At 32.5% G+C, this 17,104-nt stretch overlaps 1 protein-coding gene across 2 annotated transcripts in view; it reads right to left on the reverse strand.

Moving 5' to 3' along the window:
• Positions 1–2,810, reverse strand: part of hob (bridge-like lipid transfer protein family member hobbit) — a 155,046-nt gene extending 152,236 nt beyond the window's left edge. For both annotated transcript variants that reach the window (XM_085813453.1, XM_035368583.2), the window contains exon 1: positions 2,654–2,810. In XM_085813453.1, the coding sequence (XP_085669579.1) occupies positions 2,654–2,718 (65 nt within the window). In that variant the 5' untranslated portion in view covers positions 2,719–2,810. The remainder of the gene's footprint in view (positions 1–2,653) is intronic.
• Positions 2,811–17,104: the final 14,294 nt, after the last annotated feature.

Genomic DNA, 17,104 nt, shown 5'->3' on the forward strand with positions numbered 1-17,104 from the left:
TAAAAGCTACATACTATTTAGGTGAAACAGTGTCCATTATTTGCATTATAATCAAATGCTTTCCCAACATATTTGTGTTTATTAAGTTGCTGTATTTAAGAGACGACAATATTGAATTGCAGATTGGGATGTCAACAATGAACTTATCTATCAAGGCAATAACTCATGATAGGCATCCAGACAGTATAGTGGTTATGGGAGCCTACTGCGGTACCAAGGGGCCCGGGTTCGAATCCCAGAGAAGGCATGGTTGTAACTGTCCGTCCCTTCATATGAACATAAGTTAACAGCACAATAATGCTTACTTCAATTTTATAAAGCCAACTGTTGTTTTATTTTTAAACATTAACCAAAGATGTCATCTTAAATATAAACCAAAAGCATACTTTAAATTTAAAAACTGGAAAATGAATCTTTGTTTTTTGAAATCATTTATATAGTAAAATCCTCATTAACTAATTTTAATATGTAGTTATGCACTAAATCATCGATTTTAGAATGTACATTAATTATGATTTCTCTGCTAAAAGATTTATATTTTATAATGTTTTTAATATTAAGATGAGTTGCTCTTATTCCTGAATTTATCTAAAGTTCCATATGCTATTGCATTATATCTATACACCTATATAAAGCATCTTTTCTAGAAATTTGAAGGAATAAAATATTTTCTCAATATTTTAACAAAGTCTGCAGTTGAAAGAGTTTTAGACATGGAGACATTTTAATCTTCTACACTGAAAACATATCAAAACACTCTCTCACTTTTCCATCTCTTTTGTGCTTCCTTAAAACATCTGCAATTTTTATAAGTTCTATATCATTTTCAGTACTTTTTATTCAGGCATATTTCACAACACTGCTTGGAAATATTAAATATAATTTCTCTTTGGTTGTACTTACCAAAAGCCTCACAGTCTGTACCTCAAATATTGAATGTGCCTCAAATGAGTACTGTATTTTAAATATGAATTCAATCAGTAAACTCCAAATAATACTGAATTTAAGTATCACAGAAAGATGAAATAAATCATATTACATAAAAAATATTAATAACTAGACAACTGATGAACTCTATAACAAAAAAATAGCAAATGATTTTTTTAAAACTTTTTAGTTAAAACTTCTTATATTTTACAAATTACTTTAAAATGGAACTACAACTATTTAATTATAATTAACAGTAGAATTACAAGGCCTATCAATAATAATACATAGTTTTATTTCAGTACTTATAAAAAGACTCAATATTTTAATACAAAATATGAATTGAATAGTTATCAAGTCTTCATGAAACTAGTCCCATTACTTCAATACTATAAAATATATATACGCACATATGTGCAATATTTTAAATATTGCTGCAAACAGATGATGCATTTTAGGCATACAATGAAGTTGTATAAATGACTGAATTAATAATATTCCTTTTTTTTTCTTATCAGCCAAATACTTTATTATGCCAATATAAAATTCCATGCCACAGTGCCTATTTTTGAAGAACTAAACTGGTACTGTTAATTTTTTTAGAATATAATTTTGAAGAGAAGATGCAGCAGCAAGTTCGCAGAAACGAAGTAAAAAAATGAAATGCAATATATCCCAAATGGAGGCTTAGTTCAAAAGAAATTGATTAGCAATTTTTCTCATTTGCTATTAAAAGTTTTGATTATGGTTGTCTGACTTTCAGTTTGCAAATATCTGCATCACTAGCATTATGTCAAAATTGTGAAGAAAAAAAAATTACACAAAAGAGTCTGCAAACAGAAATATCTGATACTAAACAGTTGTTCATTAGCAATGTAATTCACAAAACAGTTTTAAAACATTATTCAGTAAATATTCAAGAAGGGACTGCCACTTGAGTTTACCTATGTGGTGCTGCAGAATGCAGGGATATGGGAAATATCTTTTTTTTAATTTAGGGAAGAACTAAATAGCAGAATTTAAGAACCACAGAAGGTGCATCAAGTAATAAAAAACATTTAACCAAACAGTAGCTGATTGATTAAATTAATAAGGCAAAGTAAGCAAAGAGCTACTTGCTTATGAAAAATGATCTCACTGTGGAAAATTTTCTTGTATTCATGTCATATGTAAATAAAATCATGCAAACCCTATCAGCCATCCTGTTAATAGGGACCTTATTCAGATAGAACTAGCAGCACTCCTCATCAACTTGGTGGGCAAACACTCTAGTAACTATAAACCTAAAGGCAAACTATGTTTAAAGTCCTGTTTAAAAGCTTATTAAAATTTGGAAATAAATTTTTAAAGAAGCTGTGACATATTGTCATTTTAAAAATAAACAAAGCTCACACCAATCGGAAAATGCTTTTCTGTCCATTAAAAATATCTGGCTACTTTTCAGTGAAACAACAGTGCACACTGATTAATAACTTTTCCCAATACACTAAACACTTCTAAAAATCATTTGAAAAGTCTGCCCAACCAGTTCATTAAAGTCACCTACATTAAAAAAAAAAAAAAAAAAAGGCTGTTAATCGTTCATAGATTGTCACGGATTCTATCGGTTGCGACATTTATTTTCTTGAAACACATTTACAAGTGAACAACTAATCTTGTATCCAAAACGGCCCACATCACATTATAAGATGATATTAAACATCAATAGGGACAGGACTTCACTTACTGGAAGAAATACACCAAAACAAATACAGTTAGGACTATAATCAAACATAATTCTTCATAAGCCATTGAAACTTGTCAACATATTCACATGTTTCTGAACTTAACTGAGTAACGGCGAACTGTCTTACTGACGTCAACAATAACACGTGACAATACAAATGCTAAAAGTTCCGTTAATCTGTCTCGGTAACAAGTGTAATGTTACTAGTTTAAATTTACAGAAATATTCAAACTAAGAAACTTCAGGTTCTTTTACATCTAATACATATTATCATGAACAAAGAAGTAACTATTAGTACTTCTTTATCAATTCACATGCCGTAAAACATTTATCTTTTCCGGCTACAATTAAACCCCACCCATCAGAATGTAAAAACATATGTCAGCCAGCTGCCTAAAATGTTTAATTTCTGAGCATATTGGCAAAGTCGAAGAAAAAAACAAAACGAAAACAGAGAATTGTAAACACAAAGAGTATGTTCCCAAGAAAGGTTTTTCTAAATGGAATTTAGGTAGTATTTACGCGGTGTTTGAACAAAGTTGCAAACCTATTCAACCACCAAGATTCCTCTTCTCTATTCAACCACCAAGATTCAACCTTCCTATTCAACCACCAAGAACCGAGTTTTGGACAAGAATATTAGAATTTTCCCGAAGCCATAAAAATGCAGTTTACTTAGTGAGTAGTTTTAAAGCAGATTTTACATCTTTTTAAAATCGTTAAAGTTTTGCGGAAAATTACTTTACAAATGGGGATTTTGCTTTGGTTTACTCAAACGTTTACAATTATATATAACAAATATAGAGATAGCTAGATATTATTAATGTGCTATTTTCCATTGAATAATTTCACAATCTTAATTCATATCTGTTTTGAGCTTTCTTACGTTCCCCTGAACATTTCTCTCTATAACAACGATACTCGGAGTTAAAAAGTTAAAATATCCTTTCCCAATTCAGATGCACAAATACACTTACACATATATACAGATGCATATATGTGACTAAAAGGTACTTACGTGTTATCGCAATCACCTTGAAAAATGACGCACTCTTCTGTTATCGGGACCGGATTCAGAAATGTAGGTACGTAAGCATGCATGTCGGTGTTAAAACCTTGGTCTTGAAAATGGATCTGCTGTTTTCGCTTATCTCAGTTTCTCACAGTTCCAAGGATTAGTTCTGATATTATGGAGTCTGTGTTAATTTGTCTGACCATTGAAACTTCAAAGCCATATATTCTGTCTTGCAAAGGTGTCTGCTAATTCAAACTGAATTACCCGGGGCACGCGGCGAGGACGGCCTTTTACTTACTGCTCCACGGTGTTTTCCCCTTCTACTTGCTTAATTGCTTAAAGTAGAGTGCAATGAAGGAAACCACTGGCGGTACATTTCTTAAGAGCCACCTCTAGCTCAATAAATAAAGGTGATTTAAATAATAAAATGTTAATTCACATGTCAAAGATCTCTTTGTACACAACATTTCTTGTGTAGATCTTTCCATCATTTTTAAGCTCGCCTTGCAGAGGACCATCAATTATTTTTTATTTTACGTCCGTTCTTTCACGAACTCTTGAACAGGCAACATAAAGTTGACCGTGTCCAAATGCAGGCTCAGGTTTAAAAAAAAAAAAAAAAAATTGCCAACACACTTAAGCGTAAAGTTGACCAACCAAGGAAACATAAAGTTGACCGTGTCCAAATGCAGCCTCAGGTTAAAAAAAAAAAAAAAATGCAAACTTGTATATATCATTTTAAAGAGAATTTATTACTGAATTCAGTACAAAACACAAAATTCAATTATTTGCGATACAAAAAAGTCATATGTACTTTAATATAAATAAAAAACACAGTTATGAAGTGGTTTGTAATGTCTAGCTTTCCTAGCCAATCACTGTTCTTGTTCTGAGAGCCAATCAAATGTTAGTAACTGCCAGTAGAAGCTGATATCATGTTTACACTTGAAACAATTCATTATTTTGCTTTGTTCTGTAGAAGGAGGACCCGTTTCTTATACACTGCAATTACAAGTAGGAATTTTTGTAAAAATTTTTAATATTTAGTCAAGAAGCAATGACATCAGATAAAAGAGTAGATTGGACACCTAGAAAGAGATGTAATATTATTGTGTTACGAGAAAGTGGTCTTTCCTATGCTGAAATTTCAAGACAGGTGGGTGGTTCAGTAACTGCATCTAGAGTCCGAAAGTTTTGTTTACGATATCAGGAGACAAATTCAATAAAAAAACAAAGAAGGGAACATAACTGTGTTTTTTATTTATATTAAAGTACATATGACTTTTTTGTATCGCAAATAATTGAATTTTGTGTTTTCTATTGAATTCAGTAATAAATTCTCTTTAAAATGATATATACAAGTTTGCATTTTGTGAAACGTAACGTTTTCTATAAGCATACAAGGTTCAAAAACATAAAAATCTCCAAAAGTGTCCACAATTTTGGCCACCACTGTTATATAAGCGGCTAAAGTGTGTGTCGCCGATAGTTTATTGTTGCCACTTGGAAAAATGAGAAGCGGAAATTAACGTTTCCGCAGTTTTTAATTAATATTTCGGCCGGTTAAAGTCGTACGAAGATGAGAACGGTATTGATGGATTTAGAGAATTTTTTGGAATCCGAGGATACGCGTCTCGAATTTCAACTCGGCACCGTTCCGTAGATATTCAAGAAAAAAGAATTTGGCACGTAGCCAAATCCCTCGAATAGGGAAAACTCAAGAAAGAAAGTGGGAAAGGTAGGGGAAAATTAGTTTTTAATTAATATTTCGGCTTATTAAAGTCCCAAGAAAGCGCGAATGGTCAAAATGACCTATGGTGCTACGGACCTGCGGAATCCAACGGTGTGCTTCGCTAAGCGCGAGAGCCAGCCGTTTCGGAGGAGCTAATGTTACTTCACCCCATATATATATATATATATATATATGCAGCTTAAGTATCTGTTTGTCTCCGATAGTTTATTGGTTGCTTGCGTAACTGTACTAGCCAACGGGGTGAAGTTGCTACGGCACAGGGTCAATTAAGACGTAGACAATTTCCTGTAAAACTTGCCTTTGCTATGATCCTCAATAAGTCTCATAGCCAAACGCTTAAGTGTGTTGGCATTTTTTTTTTTTTTTTTTAAACCTGAGCCTGCATTTGGACACGGTCAACTTTATGTTGCCTGTTCAAGAGTTCGTGAAAGAACGGACGTAAAATTAAAAATAATTGATGGTCCTCTGCAAGGCGAGCTTAAAAATGATGGGAAGATCTACACAAGAAATGTTGTGTACAAAGAGATCTTTGACATGTGAATTAACATTTTATTATTTAAATCACCTTTATTTATTGAGCTAGAGGTGGCTCTTAAGAAATGTACCGCCAGTAGTTTCCTTCATTGCACTCTACTTTAAGCAATTAAGCAAGTAGAAGGGGAAAACACCGTGGAGCAGTAAGTAAAAGGCAGTCCTCGCCGCGTGCCCCGGGTAATTCAGTTTGAATTAGCAGACACCTTTGCAAGACAGAATATATGGCTTTGAAGTTTCAATGGTCAGACAAATTAACACAGACTCCATAATATCAGAACTAATTCTTGGAACTGTGAGAAATTGAGAAAAGCGAAAACAGCAGATCCATTTTCAAGACCAAGGTTTTAACTCCGACATGCATGCTTACATACCTACATTTCTGAATCCGGTCCCGATAACAGAAGAGTACGTCATTTTTCAAGGTGATTGCGATAACACGTAAGTACGTTTTAGTCACATATATACATCTATATTGTGGATTTCCTTCAGGTTTACAGGAAAGTACTGCAAATACAGTAGAACCCCTGTATAAATACCTCTATATCAATGTGACATACTTTAGCAACCAGGTGCATATCTATTCATCTTCTTTATTTTTAAAAGTAACTCATCAGACAACCATTCGTATAACAATCCTTCAGTCAAACAACGTCAAAATTTTCATATGCATTCTTTTTGTTGTATTTCAAGTTCCAACGATTTTTATAATCAAACCGTGATTTTTTTTTTTTTGGCCTTAAACTAAGTTTTATGGAACTAAGTTCGTTTCGCCGGCTCAAATCTCGCCAAGCAGACTTTATTGACGACAACATACAGTATACAAATAAAAAAATGTTAACAAATGTTAGTTCTAAGATTTTTTTATTTTGAAGGCATTTTGAAATTTTAATGTCATTTAAAAGTATTGTAAAAAATGTCAATAAATAAAGAATAACTTTGTAAAAATATATTAATTTAAGAATTTACTATGCTTTCATGGTTTAACATCCTGATTCGCCTTTTCATATCACGTGATCCAAAGTCTCCCGTAAATTACAAAAATCTCTCTCAGTAGTTATCTACATTAATTTCAAGTTGAATCTTAATTTGGAATACAAGTTTAAATGCAAGAATTATTTCAATTCGGACGAATAGCTTACTCAGAAATTATGTAAATCTGTGGTGCTTTACTTCGCTAGTCCATTTTCATTAGAATTGATGAATTTAACCCTTGACTTTGCCTTTTCTAAATTTTCGCCTTCGGTTGAGCGGTGTGATTGCATTCTAGTTGACTTAATTACGGCGAATGGCTTTAGGGCATAAAATTGAACTATCTAGTAAAAATTCTATGTAATTGTAGGCCAGTGAAAGAAACAATCAATCTGATAAGAAATGGTTGCGAATTGTTTTGAAAATGAGACGTAAAAGGTTACCAGCGAAAATATTACGTTTGGCGTTAGTCGTACCATTATTGGCGACTTTAACGCCTGCGCTGGCAAAACGGAAAAGTACCAGTTTCATGTATGCGTTGTAAGTATGCGCTTGTGGAATCTGACAGAGACGGAAGAAACTTTGCGAGGGAAAAAAAAAATTGCGAAAATACAGAATTTTGCCACAAAATCTCTTACATGAAACAACGAAGCCATACGTTAGTTAGCCGATTTTACTGAGGTTTGTGCGAGGAGGCTCAGCAATTCTCTGATTTATATTAAGAGAAAGCAGATCGCTGTGTACTTGGGGAAAACAATAAAGCAAAAAATTACAGATTTTGAAACGCATGTAATTTTTTTTAATGTGTCACAAAATTACTATTTAGCAACAAAAATTTTTATTAAAAAATGTTGACTTTTCATGTGTTGATGTTTGTCAAGTTAGATATATATCGATAGTTTCGGAATCTTTTAAAAAAAGTAACGTAAACACAAATTTATACCCGATAAGTAACTTTTACCTTTTCATCTGTAAAAAGTCGCCGAATTGTGCCAAGGTGGATGCGTTAATACGTAAGTACCAAACTATATACTTAACGGATGAATAAAAGACTCCCTTCTCCGGCTGAGAACCCCTGCTCTAACACCAACAAAAATTCAAATTTCACATGCTGCTGCTAATAAAATTTAAAATATATCAGGATTCCCAACCATAACTGCATTCTGTGGCTTTAAATTTTAGAATGCTGTATTTTCTAAATGTTTCATTTTCATTCTCCAACTCCTGCAGTTCCTCAAACGTTGGTACTAATTTTCAAAAGTTCCAGCATGCCCCTACAAAATAAAATCGTTTGAACTTTCAAAAAGTTTCCGCCTTACAATTGGTCGAGTGGTTAGGGCTGCTGAATACTAAGAGTTCGACCAGAGTTCGATACTCAGCGAACGGGATGACTACATGGTTGATTTTTCGAGGTTTTCCATCATGTGTAATCCCACGCAAGATCAATCCACATGATCCTAGTCATGCCGTCGGAGGTTTGCTCCTACATTAAAAAGCTGAAGAACAACAAGAGCCCTGGTTATGACACCATAAGCAATAGAATGATCAAGAAATTTCCAGTTAAACACCTACTGTTCTTCAAAGGTTGTCAGCCTTATACTCAGATGGCAGCATTTCCTGGAAAGTTGGAAACTGGCTCAAATCACACCAATTCTGAAACCCAAAAAGTCTGGAAATTCACCAGAGTCGCCTGATAAGTCTGCTATCCTCACTTAGCAAAATTATGGAGGCTGTACTACTAACCAGGATTAATCAACATCTGGAACAGAATAGCATTATCATTCCTCACCAATTCGGATTCCGAAGCAGACATTCTACGGTCAACCATATACCGTGTTGTGGAACTTATCAGTGAAGGGCTACAAGAAAGAAAGTAATAGGAGGACTGTTCTTAGACATAGCAAAAGCCTTCGACCGTGTATGGCTGGACGCTCTCATTTACAAACTACACAACCTGGGCTTCCCAGGTTACATTACAAACATAGTCAAATCCTACCTAACCGGCAGACACTTTGTCGTTCGCGTCTCAAATACACTCTCAACACATAGAGCAATCCTTGCTGTGGTCCCCAGGGAAGTCTGCTTATTCAATATCTACGTGAACGACATTCCCACCACACAGAATACAACACTCGCAATGTATGCTGATGACACTGCGATCTTCTCACAAAGTGCTATTGTTAGCCCAGCAATACAACGACTACAAGACCACATAAACATACTCGAGACTTGGCTGACAAAATGCAAAATCAAAGTTAATGTGAACAAGACTCAAGCAATTCTGTTCACCAAGATGATTAAATTCAACCAAAACCTGCAACTCTTTGGAGAAATCATTCCATGGGCCAAGCAAGTCCTTTATCTTGAAGTGATCCTCAGTAAAATTCTATCATGGTACCCACACATAGCATCTATCCTTAATAAGTTTCGAGTTAGTAAAGTCACTCTTAATTTCTCGAAACAGTGTACTTTCAATAGACAACAAGTTGCTTATTTATAAAACCGCATTGCGTCCCATACTATGCTATACCTGCCCGGTCTGGGCATATCATTCAAACCTTATAGAAAGAAATTGCAACAGGCACAAAATTGTGTCCTAAGACAAATTACCAATTCGCCCTGGTACGTTCGAAATCAAAAGTTACATGAAGACTTGGGTATTAAACAACTTAAGTGTTTTTACTGCCGGCTCGCCCGGAACTTTTATGCCTGTCTTGTTAATATCAACAACCTAGTTATAAGGATTTACGATAACAACTTTAATGACCCAAATAATAGTAAACGGCCTATGGCCATACTTAGGACCCATATTGTATAACTTATTTAATCTTATATGTACCTCTTAATATTGTGTTATAGATTTAAGGTTTAATTATTACTAGTGCAGCAAGAAACTCACACTTTGCCTATTATTTATACGCATGTTTTTTCTGCATCAGGCTATAGCCAGCTCATTCCTCCTTTCTCGGCCTTCCCAGATAGCACTTCAGGTCTATTGAAATTTGAAGCACACTTTAGTCTTTTTAGAAATTTATCTTTTAATTTATCTCTTATCTTATTTCTATTCTTATAATTTAAAAAAAAAATGTTAAATATATATATATATATATATATATAACATTTATACGTATATACATGTTTGTTAAAATTTAATATATATATATATATATATATATAGTTGTATGATCTTAAATTCATTTAGTGCGAAATTAAGTTATTCTATTAATTGCGCAATTGCTGCAAAGTAAGTTAATAATAATTTATTTACTAAATAATATTGATTATATTATCTCCTAAGATTAATTATAGTAGAATGATCTGAAAAGAGTGAATCCATACTTAGTAAGTTCTATTTCGAAAGATGTTTTTAAGTAACTTGAATGTAAATTGTTAAAAATGTTTAACGGGGACTGGATTTAAATGATGAATGACAATTGTAAAAGGAATAAATTAAAAGCAAGAATTAAATTAAATGCAAGTAATCATTGTCATTGATCGGAAATTAGTTGACTTTTCAAGGGGAACAAACCAACTCCCGTTCAATGAACAATAATTAAGAAATAAATACGAAGTTGTTTCGTCCTTTACTCGAGCAATAAGGTGATGATAAACCGGCAATTCAAGTCAGGCCAAACATTTCCGTGAATAGAAAGGATTAAGAACCAATGCAAAGATCCAAAGAACTCATTCTGATTAAGTATTTTAGCTAATTTAATTTTGAGTGAAAAGCAATTTCTACAGTAAATGTGATATCGCTCGAGTAAGCATTCCCCGACACCCTCGTGTTTATGCATTTGAGTTCAATATTATTTGTAAAAATTAAACATTGGAAATTGTCATTATGAAATATAATTCAAAGTAGTTGAAATAAACATTAAAAAATTGCAAAATATAAGAAAATAATGCAACCTTTGTAAAAACAAATTAAAAAATAAAAAATGTATATAATAAGAAAAGTGAAAGTACATGAAGATATAAAGGCCAGAAAAAGCATTAATTAACTTACGTTCTTCCAGTTGGGACTGGGCAATGTGTTCTCTCCGCGTCTAACTCAGAATGGTTGTGTTCAGAAAATTCTTTAGCGGCAGCGGGGGCTTTGAATTATATCAGTCGGTAAGACTTGTGTGAAGTAATTTAGGTGTGGGAGGGACTAGGAATTCTTGAGGGACGTATGCTGTGGAGCTCTTATTTGAGTGAAACCGTCTGTTAAATTTTTTTTTGAAAATACTAGTGAATGAAAATTAATTAATTTCTGGCTAATTGTCGTGTCGTAACGATGAAGAATTTAAGAAAAGAAAAAAGGAATTTTTACTGTCAAAGAGCTATTTGACAGACTAAAGATTATGAAAGAGGCTCATTTTTTTAGTAACAGCATAAGTCTGAAGACAATTAGCTTTTTACTAATTGTCTTCGGACTTATGCTTAATTAGCTGTATATAATGATTAGCTTAATTAGCTGTATATAATGTAAAAAGCTAATTGTCTTTAGACTTATGCTTAAATAAATTAATAGATCTACAACGCGAAATTTTGTTCCTTATTAAAATTCTCAAAAATAATCTAATACCCAATCAATTTATTAACCATTGCCTTAAAAGAGCAGGCGTTAAATACTCACTTTAAATCATTTAACTGATAGGGATATGATAATCTGTTCCTAAACCTGAGAAGGTGGTATAAGTTGGATGACTATCAGTTGAAGGATTTGTATATAATGTAATTACTCATTTGTATATATTGTAAAAAGCTAATTAATTGTCTTCAGACTTATGCTGTTACTATGAAAATGGGCCTATTTCATAATCTTTAGTTTTTCAAATAGCTCTTTGACAGTGAAAATTTCTTTTTTCCTTTCTTAAATTCTTAATCGTTTCAACACGACAATTAGCCAGAAATTAATTAATTTCCATTTATTATTCCATTTCCAGTATTTTCAAATATTATTTATTCAAATTTCAAATATTATTTCCAGTATTTAAAAAAAAAAAAAAAAAAAATTAACAGACGGTTTCACTAAAATAAGAACTCCACAGAATACATCCCTCAAGAATTCCGAGTCACACCCACTACCATAAATTACTTCACCCAAGTCTTACCGACTGATATTCAAAGCCCCCGCTGCCGCTAAAGAATTTTCGGAAACACTACACTTCTGAGTCAGACGCGAAGAGAACACTTTGCCCACTCATCACTAGAAAGAACGTAAGTTAATTAACATTTTTTCTGGCCTTTATATCTTCATGTACATTCACTTTTCTTATTATATTTTTTATTTTTATTTTATTTTTGATTTGTTTTTACAAAGTTTGCATTATTTATCTTATATTTTGTAATTTTCTAATGTTTATTTCAACTACTTCGAATTATATTTCATACTGACAATTTCCAATGTTTAAATTTTACAAATAATATTGAACTCAAATCCATAAACATGAGGGTGTCGGGGGACGGTTACTCGAGCATCATCGAAATTTTACTGCAGAAATTGCTTTTCACTCAAAATTGAATTGGCTGAAATGCTTAATAGGAATAAGTTCTTTGAATATCAGCATTGGTTCATAATCCCTTCTATTCACGGAAATGTTTGGCCTGACTTGAATTGCCGGTTTGGCTTAGCCTTATTGCTCGAGTAAAGACGAAACACCTTCGTATTTATTTATTAATTATTGTTCATTGAACGGGAGTTGGTTTGTTCCCCTTGAAAAGTCAACTAATTTCCGATCAATGACAATGCATTTAATTTAATTCTTGCCTTTAATTTATTCCTTTTACAACTGAAATTTTGTTATTCATGATTTAATTCCAGTCCCCGTTAAAATATTTTTAACAATTAACTTTCAAGTTACTTCAAAACATCTTTCAAAATATAACTTACTAGTATGGATTCACTCTTTTAAGATAATCCTATTATAATTAAATTTAGGAGATAATATAATCAATTAATCAATATTATTTAGTAAATAAATTATTATATATATATATATATATATATATATATATTCTAAATATATACTAGTTACTCATGACAGTATTCGAAATAACATATCTGTTCTACAAGGGGTAGGGTCCTTAACCCAGGCACCCTGTTGCTACACCGTTTCCCCCGTGAGTCTTTTAGAATTTTGTCAACGAAAGCATTCTTCCCCTTCGTCAGATAGCCCTTGAGCATGTTGCCTTACGCGAATAACTGAACTCAACCTCCAAGATATTTCTGAAGTAATGGCGATGCATTTTTCTTTTTAACTTGTTGCTGCAGGAATAAACCTAGAGTTGGAAACAAATCTTGTGTTTCTGTCATCTTGACAAATCTTTTTAACGATTTTTATGCCTTCTTTTTCCTTTTCTCCCATTGCTACTTTTACTATGCTTATCAATATTTGAGACAAGGTATTTAAGTAAATTCAATTTCTTTATTATACAATCCCTTCTATTCACGGAAATGTTTGGCCTGACTTGAATTGCCGGTTTGGCTTAGCCTTATTGTTCGAGTAAAGACGAAACACCTTCGTATTTATTTATTAATTACAATAATAAGCAACAATGTGCCAATTAAAAACAATACTTACAGCTGTATTTATGAAAATTGCTTGAAAGCCTTGCTATTGATGAGCTTTAAAGAATGAAAAACGTTACGAAATTACATAATTTGCAGAGGATTATGGTTGATCTTTACATTATGGTAACTTGGCGTTTTTTTGGCGAAAATTTGGCGACCAACTCTCCTACAGCAACCCTATATTTTTTTTTTCCCGCCGCCATTTTGTCTTCACGAAGTAAAGACATGTTTCTTTTCTTTTTATCTACTGAACACTTCTTCCAACAATCTACTAGCCAAATTACACTTATGCTAGAAATTTTATCTAACAAAACTGCTTAATCATGACAAATATTCACTGCAAAATTGGGAAAAAGTGCACAATACCATACTCCTTACGCGTTTTTCAAAATAACACATACACATAAACCATGTACACGCCGACTTATTTTTACTTAAAAAAAAATCCCAGAATTGCACAAAAATGGCATTGCGCACACTCTTCACTATATCCATGTACACTGCTTTTTTCTCATAAATTAGAAAAATTTCACGAAAATACATGATAATTTTCTCAATCTTTAAACCCGGTAAAAAGAACATATATGAAATTACCTGATCGCGAAAAAGTATTTACCCTTTCCAAATATGAACATTTCCACATATAAAATAAATAAAATATCCAAAAACTTTTACCTCTAAATCATCTATTACATTATACACGTCACCAACGAATTCATACCGCAAGGATTACAAATACTTAGTATCAAATATTTAAATTATTTCCATGCACGTTTACTTCAACTTAAACGTGTACCAAATTCCTACAAACATAAAATTCACAAAATAACTATCATTTAATTAAAATATCACTAAACCATGTACACGTCGACTTATTTTTACTTAAAAAAAATATCCCAGAATTGCACAAAAATGGCATTGCGCACACTCTTCACTATATCCATGTACACTGCTTTTTTCTTATAAATTAGAAAAATTTCATGAAAATACATGACAATTTTCTCAATCTTTAAACCCGGTAAAAAGAACATATATGAAATTACCTGATCGCGAAAAAGTATTTACCCTTTCCAAATATGAACATTTCCACATATAAGATAAATAAAATATCCAAAAACTTTTACCTCTAAATCATCTATTACATTATACACGTCACCAACGAATTCATACCGCAACCATTACAAATACTTAGTGTCAGATATTTAAATTATCTCCATGCACGTTTACTTCAACTAAAACGTATACCAAATTCCTACAAACATAAAATTCACAAAATAACTATCATTTAATTAAAATATAATTAAATTCAAAAACACTACTTAAAATATAAATGAGCACATACATTAAATTAATACATACATAAATACCCATTTCGAACTCACTTGACAAAAAGTTACGGCCATGGGATCCAAAAATTCACGAACACTGTTTCACACAACACAGAATAAAGCCAAATACAAAATTTCCAAATTTTTTCCCGATTTTCCCCCTTTTCCGATTAAAGAACCGTAATTCGTCCATTAATATCACATGACATATCCCATGATCTCTCATTTCCCTCACACAAAATAATGCGTAATCGGAACTGAGTACTGCTCACATTATTACCAAAGTCCCAGGTAGTAAACCTTTATCGCCTCCAAAATGTCGCCAAACTACCAGTTACCATATTGTAAAGATCAACCAGGATTATATTATTAAGATATTACTTAACAATTAGTATATCAAAATAACATGAATTAAAAAAAATATTTAACGCATTACATAAATTAATATATTTTGATGAATGGTCACGACTTAAAAGATAAAACTTTAAAAAAAATCATAGATTCTGTAAAAATAATAAATCTCTCATTGTGAAATAAAACTTGATTCCAGCCAAAAAGTTGATAACAGCCATGAGAGTGACAAAAAACATAATGATGATAATTATTGTAATTGTGTAATTTTATATCCAGACTATACATTATTGTTTCAAATCTGAGCATCATTGCCACCGTAAGCGTTTTCTTAAGGCCGATTCCTGTGCTACATAGTTCAGATTCTCGAAACAGGAAAAAGATATTTAGTATTAACAATTGATACATTCTGAATAAGAAAATTTGGTACTTCTTTGTTACAGCGACCCTCGAGATTGAATCATCAATCATCCAAGATATCTCGCCAAAATCTGGCTACCTGTTCTTATACCTCGCCAAGTAATCGTATATTAGCGCCGTGTTACATTTTTGCTATTGCTGTGTGTTCTTATATTAATCATTTTTGATGAGGTTTTCTAATTCGCATTGTTTATTTAAAAATATATTCTTTTGTGTGTGTGTGTTTGTGTGAGGAGGAGAATATGACGTTAACAATCTTTAATTTACCATCTAATGAGGTGTATGCCATATCATTTTTTTAAGAAAGAGGACTTGAAATAAATGAGTATGCGAAAATGGCCACAACTGAAAACTTTATATAAATGACGAAAGCATTTGGACGTGCAATGTTAAAAATTGCAAAAAGAAGAAAGGCCTCCGATTTGGAAATTGGTTCAACGAATTCCAGAATATCGTTCGTCACTGCTATTACATTTATGTATTCTTGGGCAGAGGAGTTGAAGTCCATGAAATAGTGTAACAAACTGTTTAATACGTGTGAAGGTGTTGTAGTTGACTGGAATAATTACATGGCGATAAAACAATAATAATTAGGATAAGGATTCTTGGCTTAATCCCAGTACTAGCACAGGATTTGGCGACATTGTGATGAGTAATAACCAAGTCATTTTGATGTTGGCGACAATTTTCAAAATTGCGCCAAGGCCGTACCATATATTAGGATTTTACCGAAAAAATATTCTTAGGAAACGGCATGTGAGTGTTATTGCTGTTATTAGATGTTGTTTATTTTTACATTCGCGCTTCACAAATTTAGTGAAATTATAGCTGAAATCTTGCCGCAAATCTAAAATCAACATATATGATTGGAGACCGCTGTAACAAAGAAGTACCGAAAATTTAAACTGTTCCTGTCGTCTTATTCCTTATAGTATACATGTATGTTAAAACATAAAATAATTTTGAGCAAAATTCCAGCTATGGAAAAGTTCAGATAATTGTACTTTCTGATTATTCCCAAGAAATTTTTCCGGCTCGTTGGTGACTTTGAATTTGAGAGAAAGGTTTGTTTCACTAGCTTTATATCTTAGAAATTTTATTATGTTCATAAGCAATAAAAAAAAGCAGTTTATGAGAGAGAAAAAATATGAAAAAAATAAAAATCTAAATGGCCAATTTTATATTTTTATAGCCGGTGGATACTGTTTAGTTAAAATAAGGGGGCAAATTGACGTGTGCATACCATACACACGTATTAAAACACACGCATGGTACACGCAAGCGATACTGACTGTTGTCACTCATAGACTTCATATACTATGGATAGAAGAAGAAAATTAACTATACTAAAGGGTGTTTCAAAAAGATAGCCGGATTTGAATCTACTATAAATCGAATTTATTTATTTGAAAGAAGCAAACAAAACACACCATTCTCTTCAGGAGATGTCGAGATTATACGTGAAACACAATATCGGATATATGACCTCCCCCCTTCGCTAGCCCTATAGGCATTCGTTCTGTCC

This window comes from Stegodyphus dumicola, chromosome 3 (genome assembly GCF_044657685.1).
Source record: "Stegodyphus dumicola isolate Sdum_Otavi_A_Nest chromosome 3, ASM4465768v1".
Lineage (NCBI taxonomy): Eukaryota > Metazoa > Arthropoda > Arachnida > Araneae > Eresidae > Stegodyphus > Stegodyphus dumicola.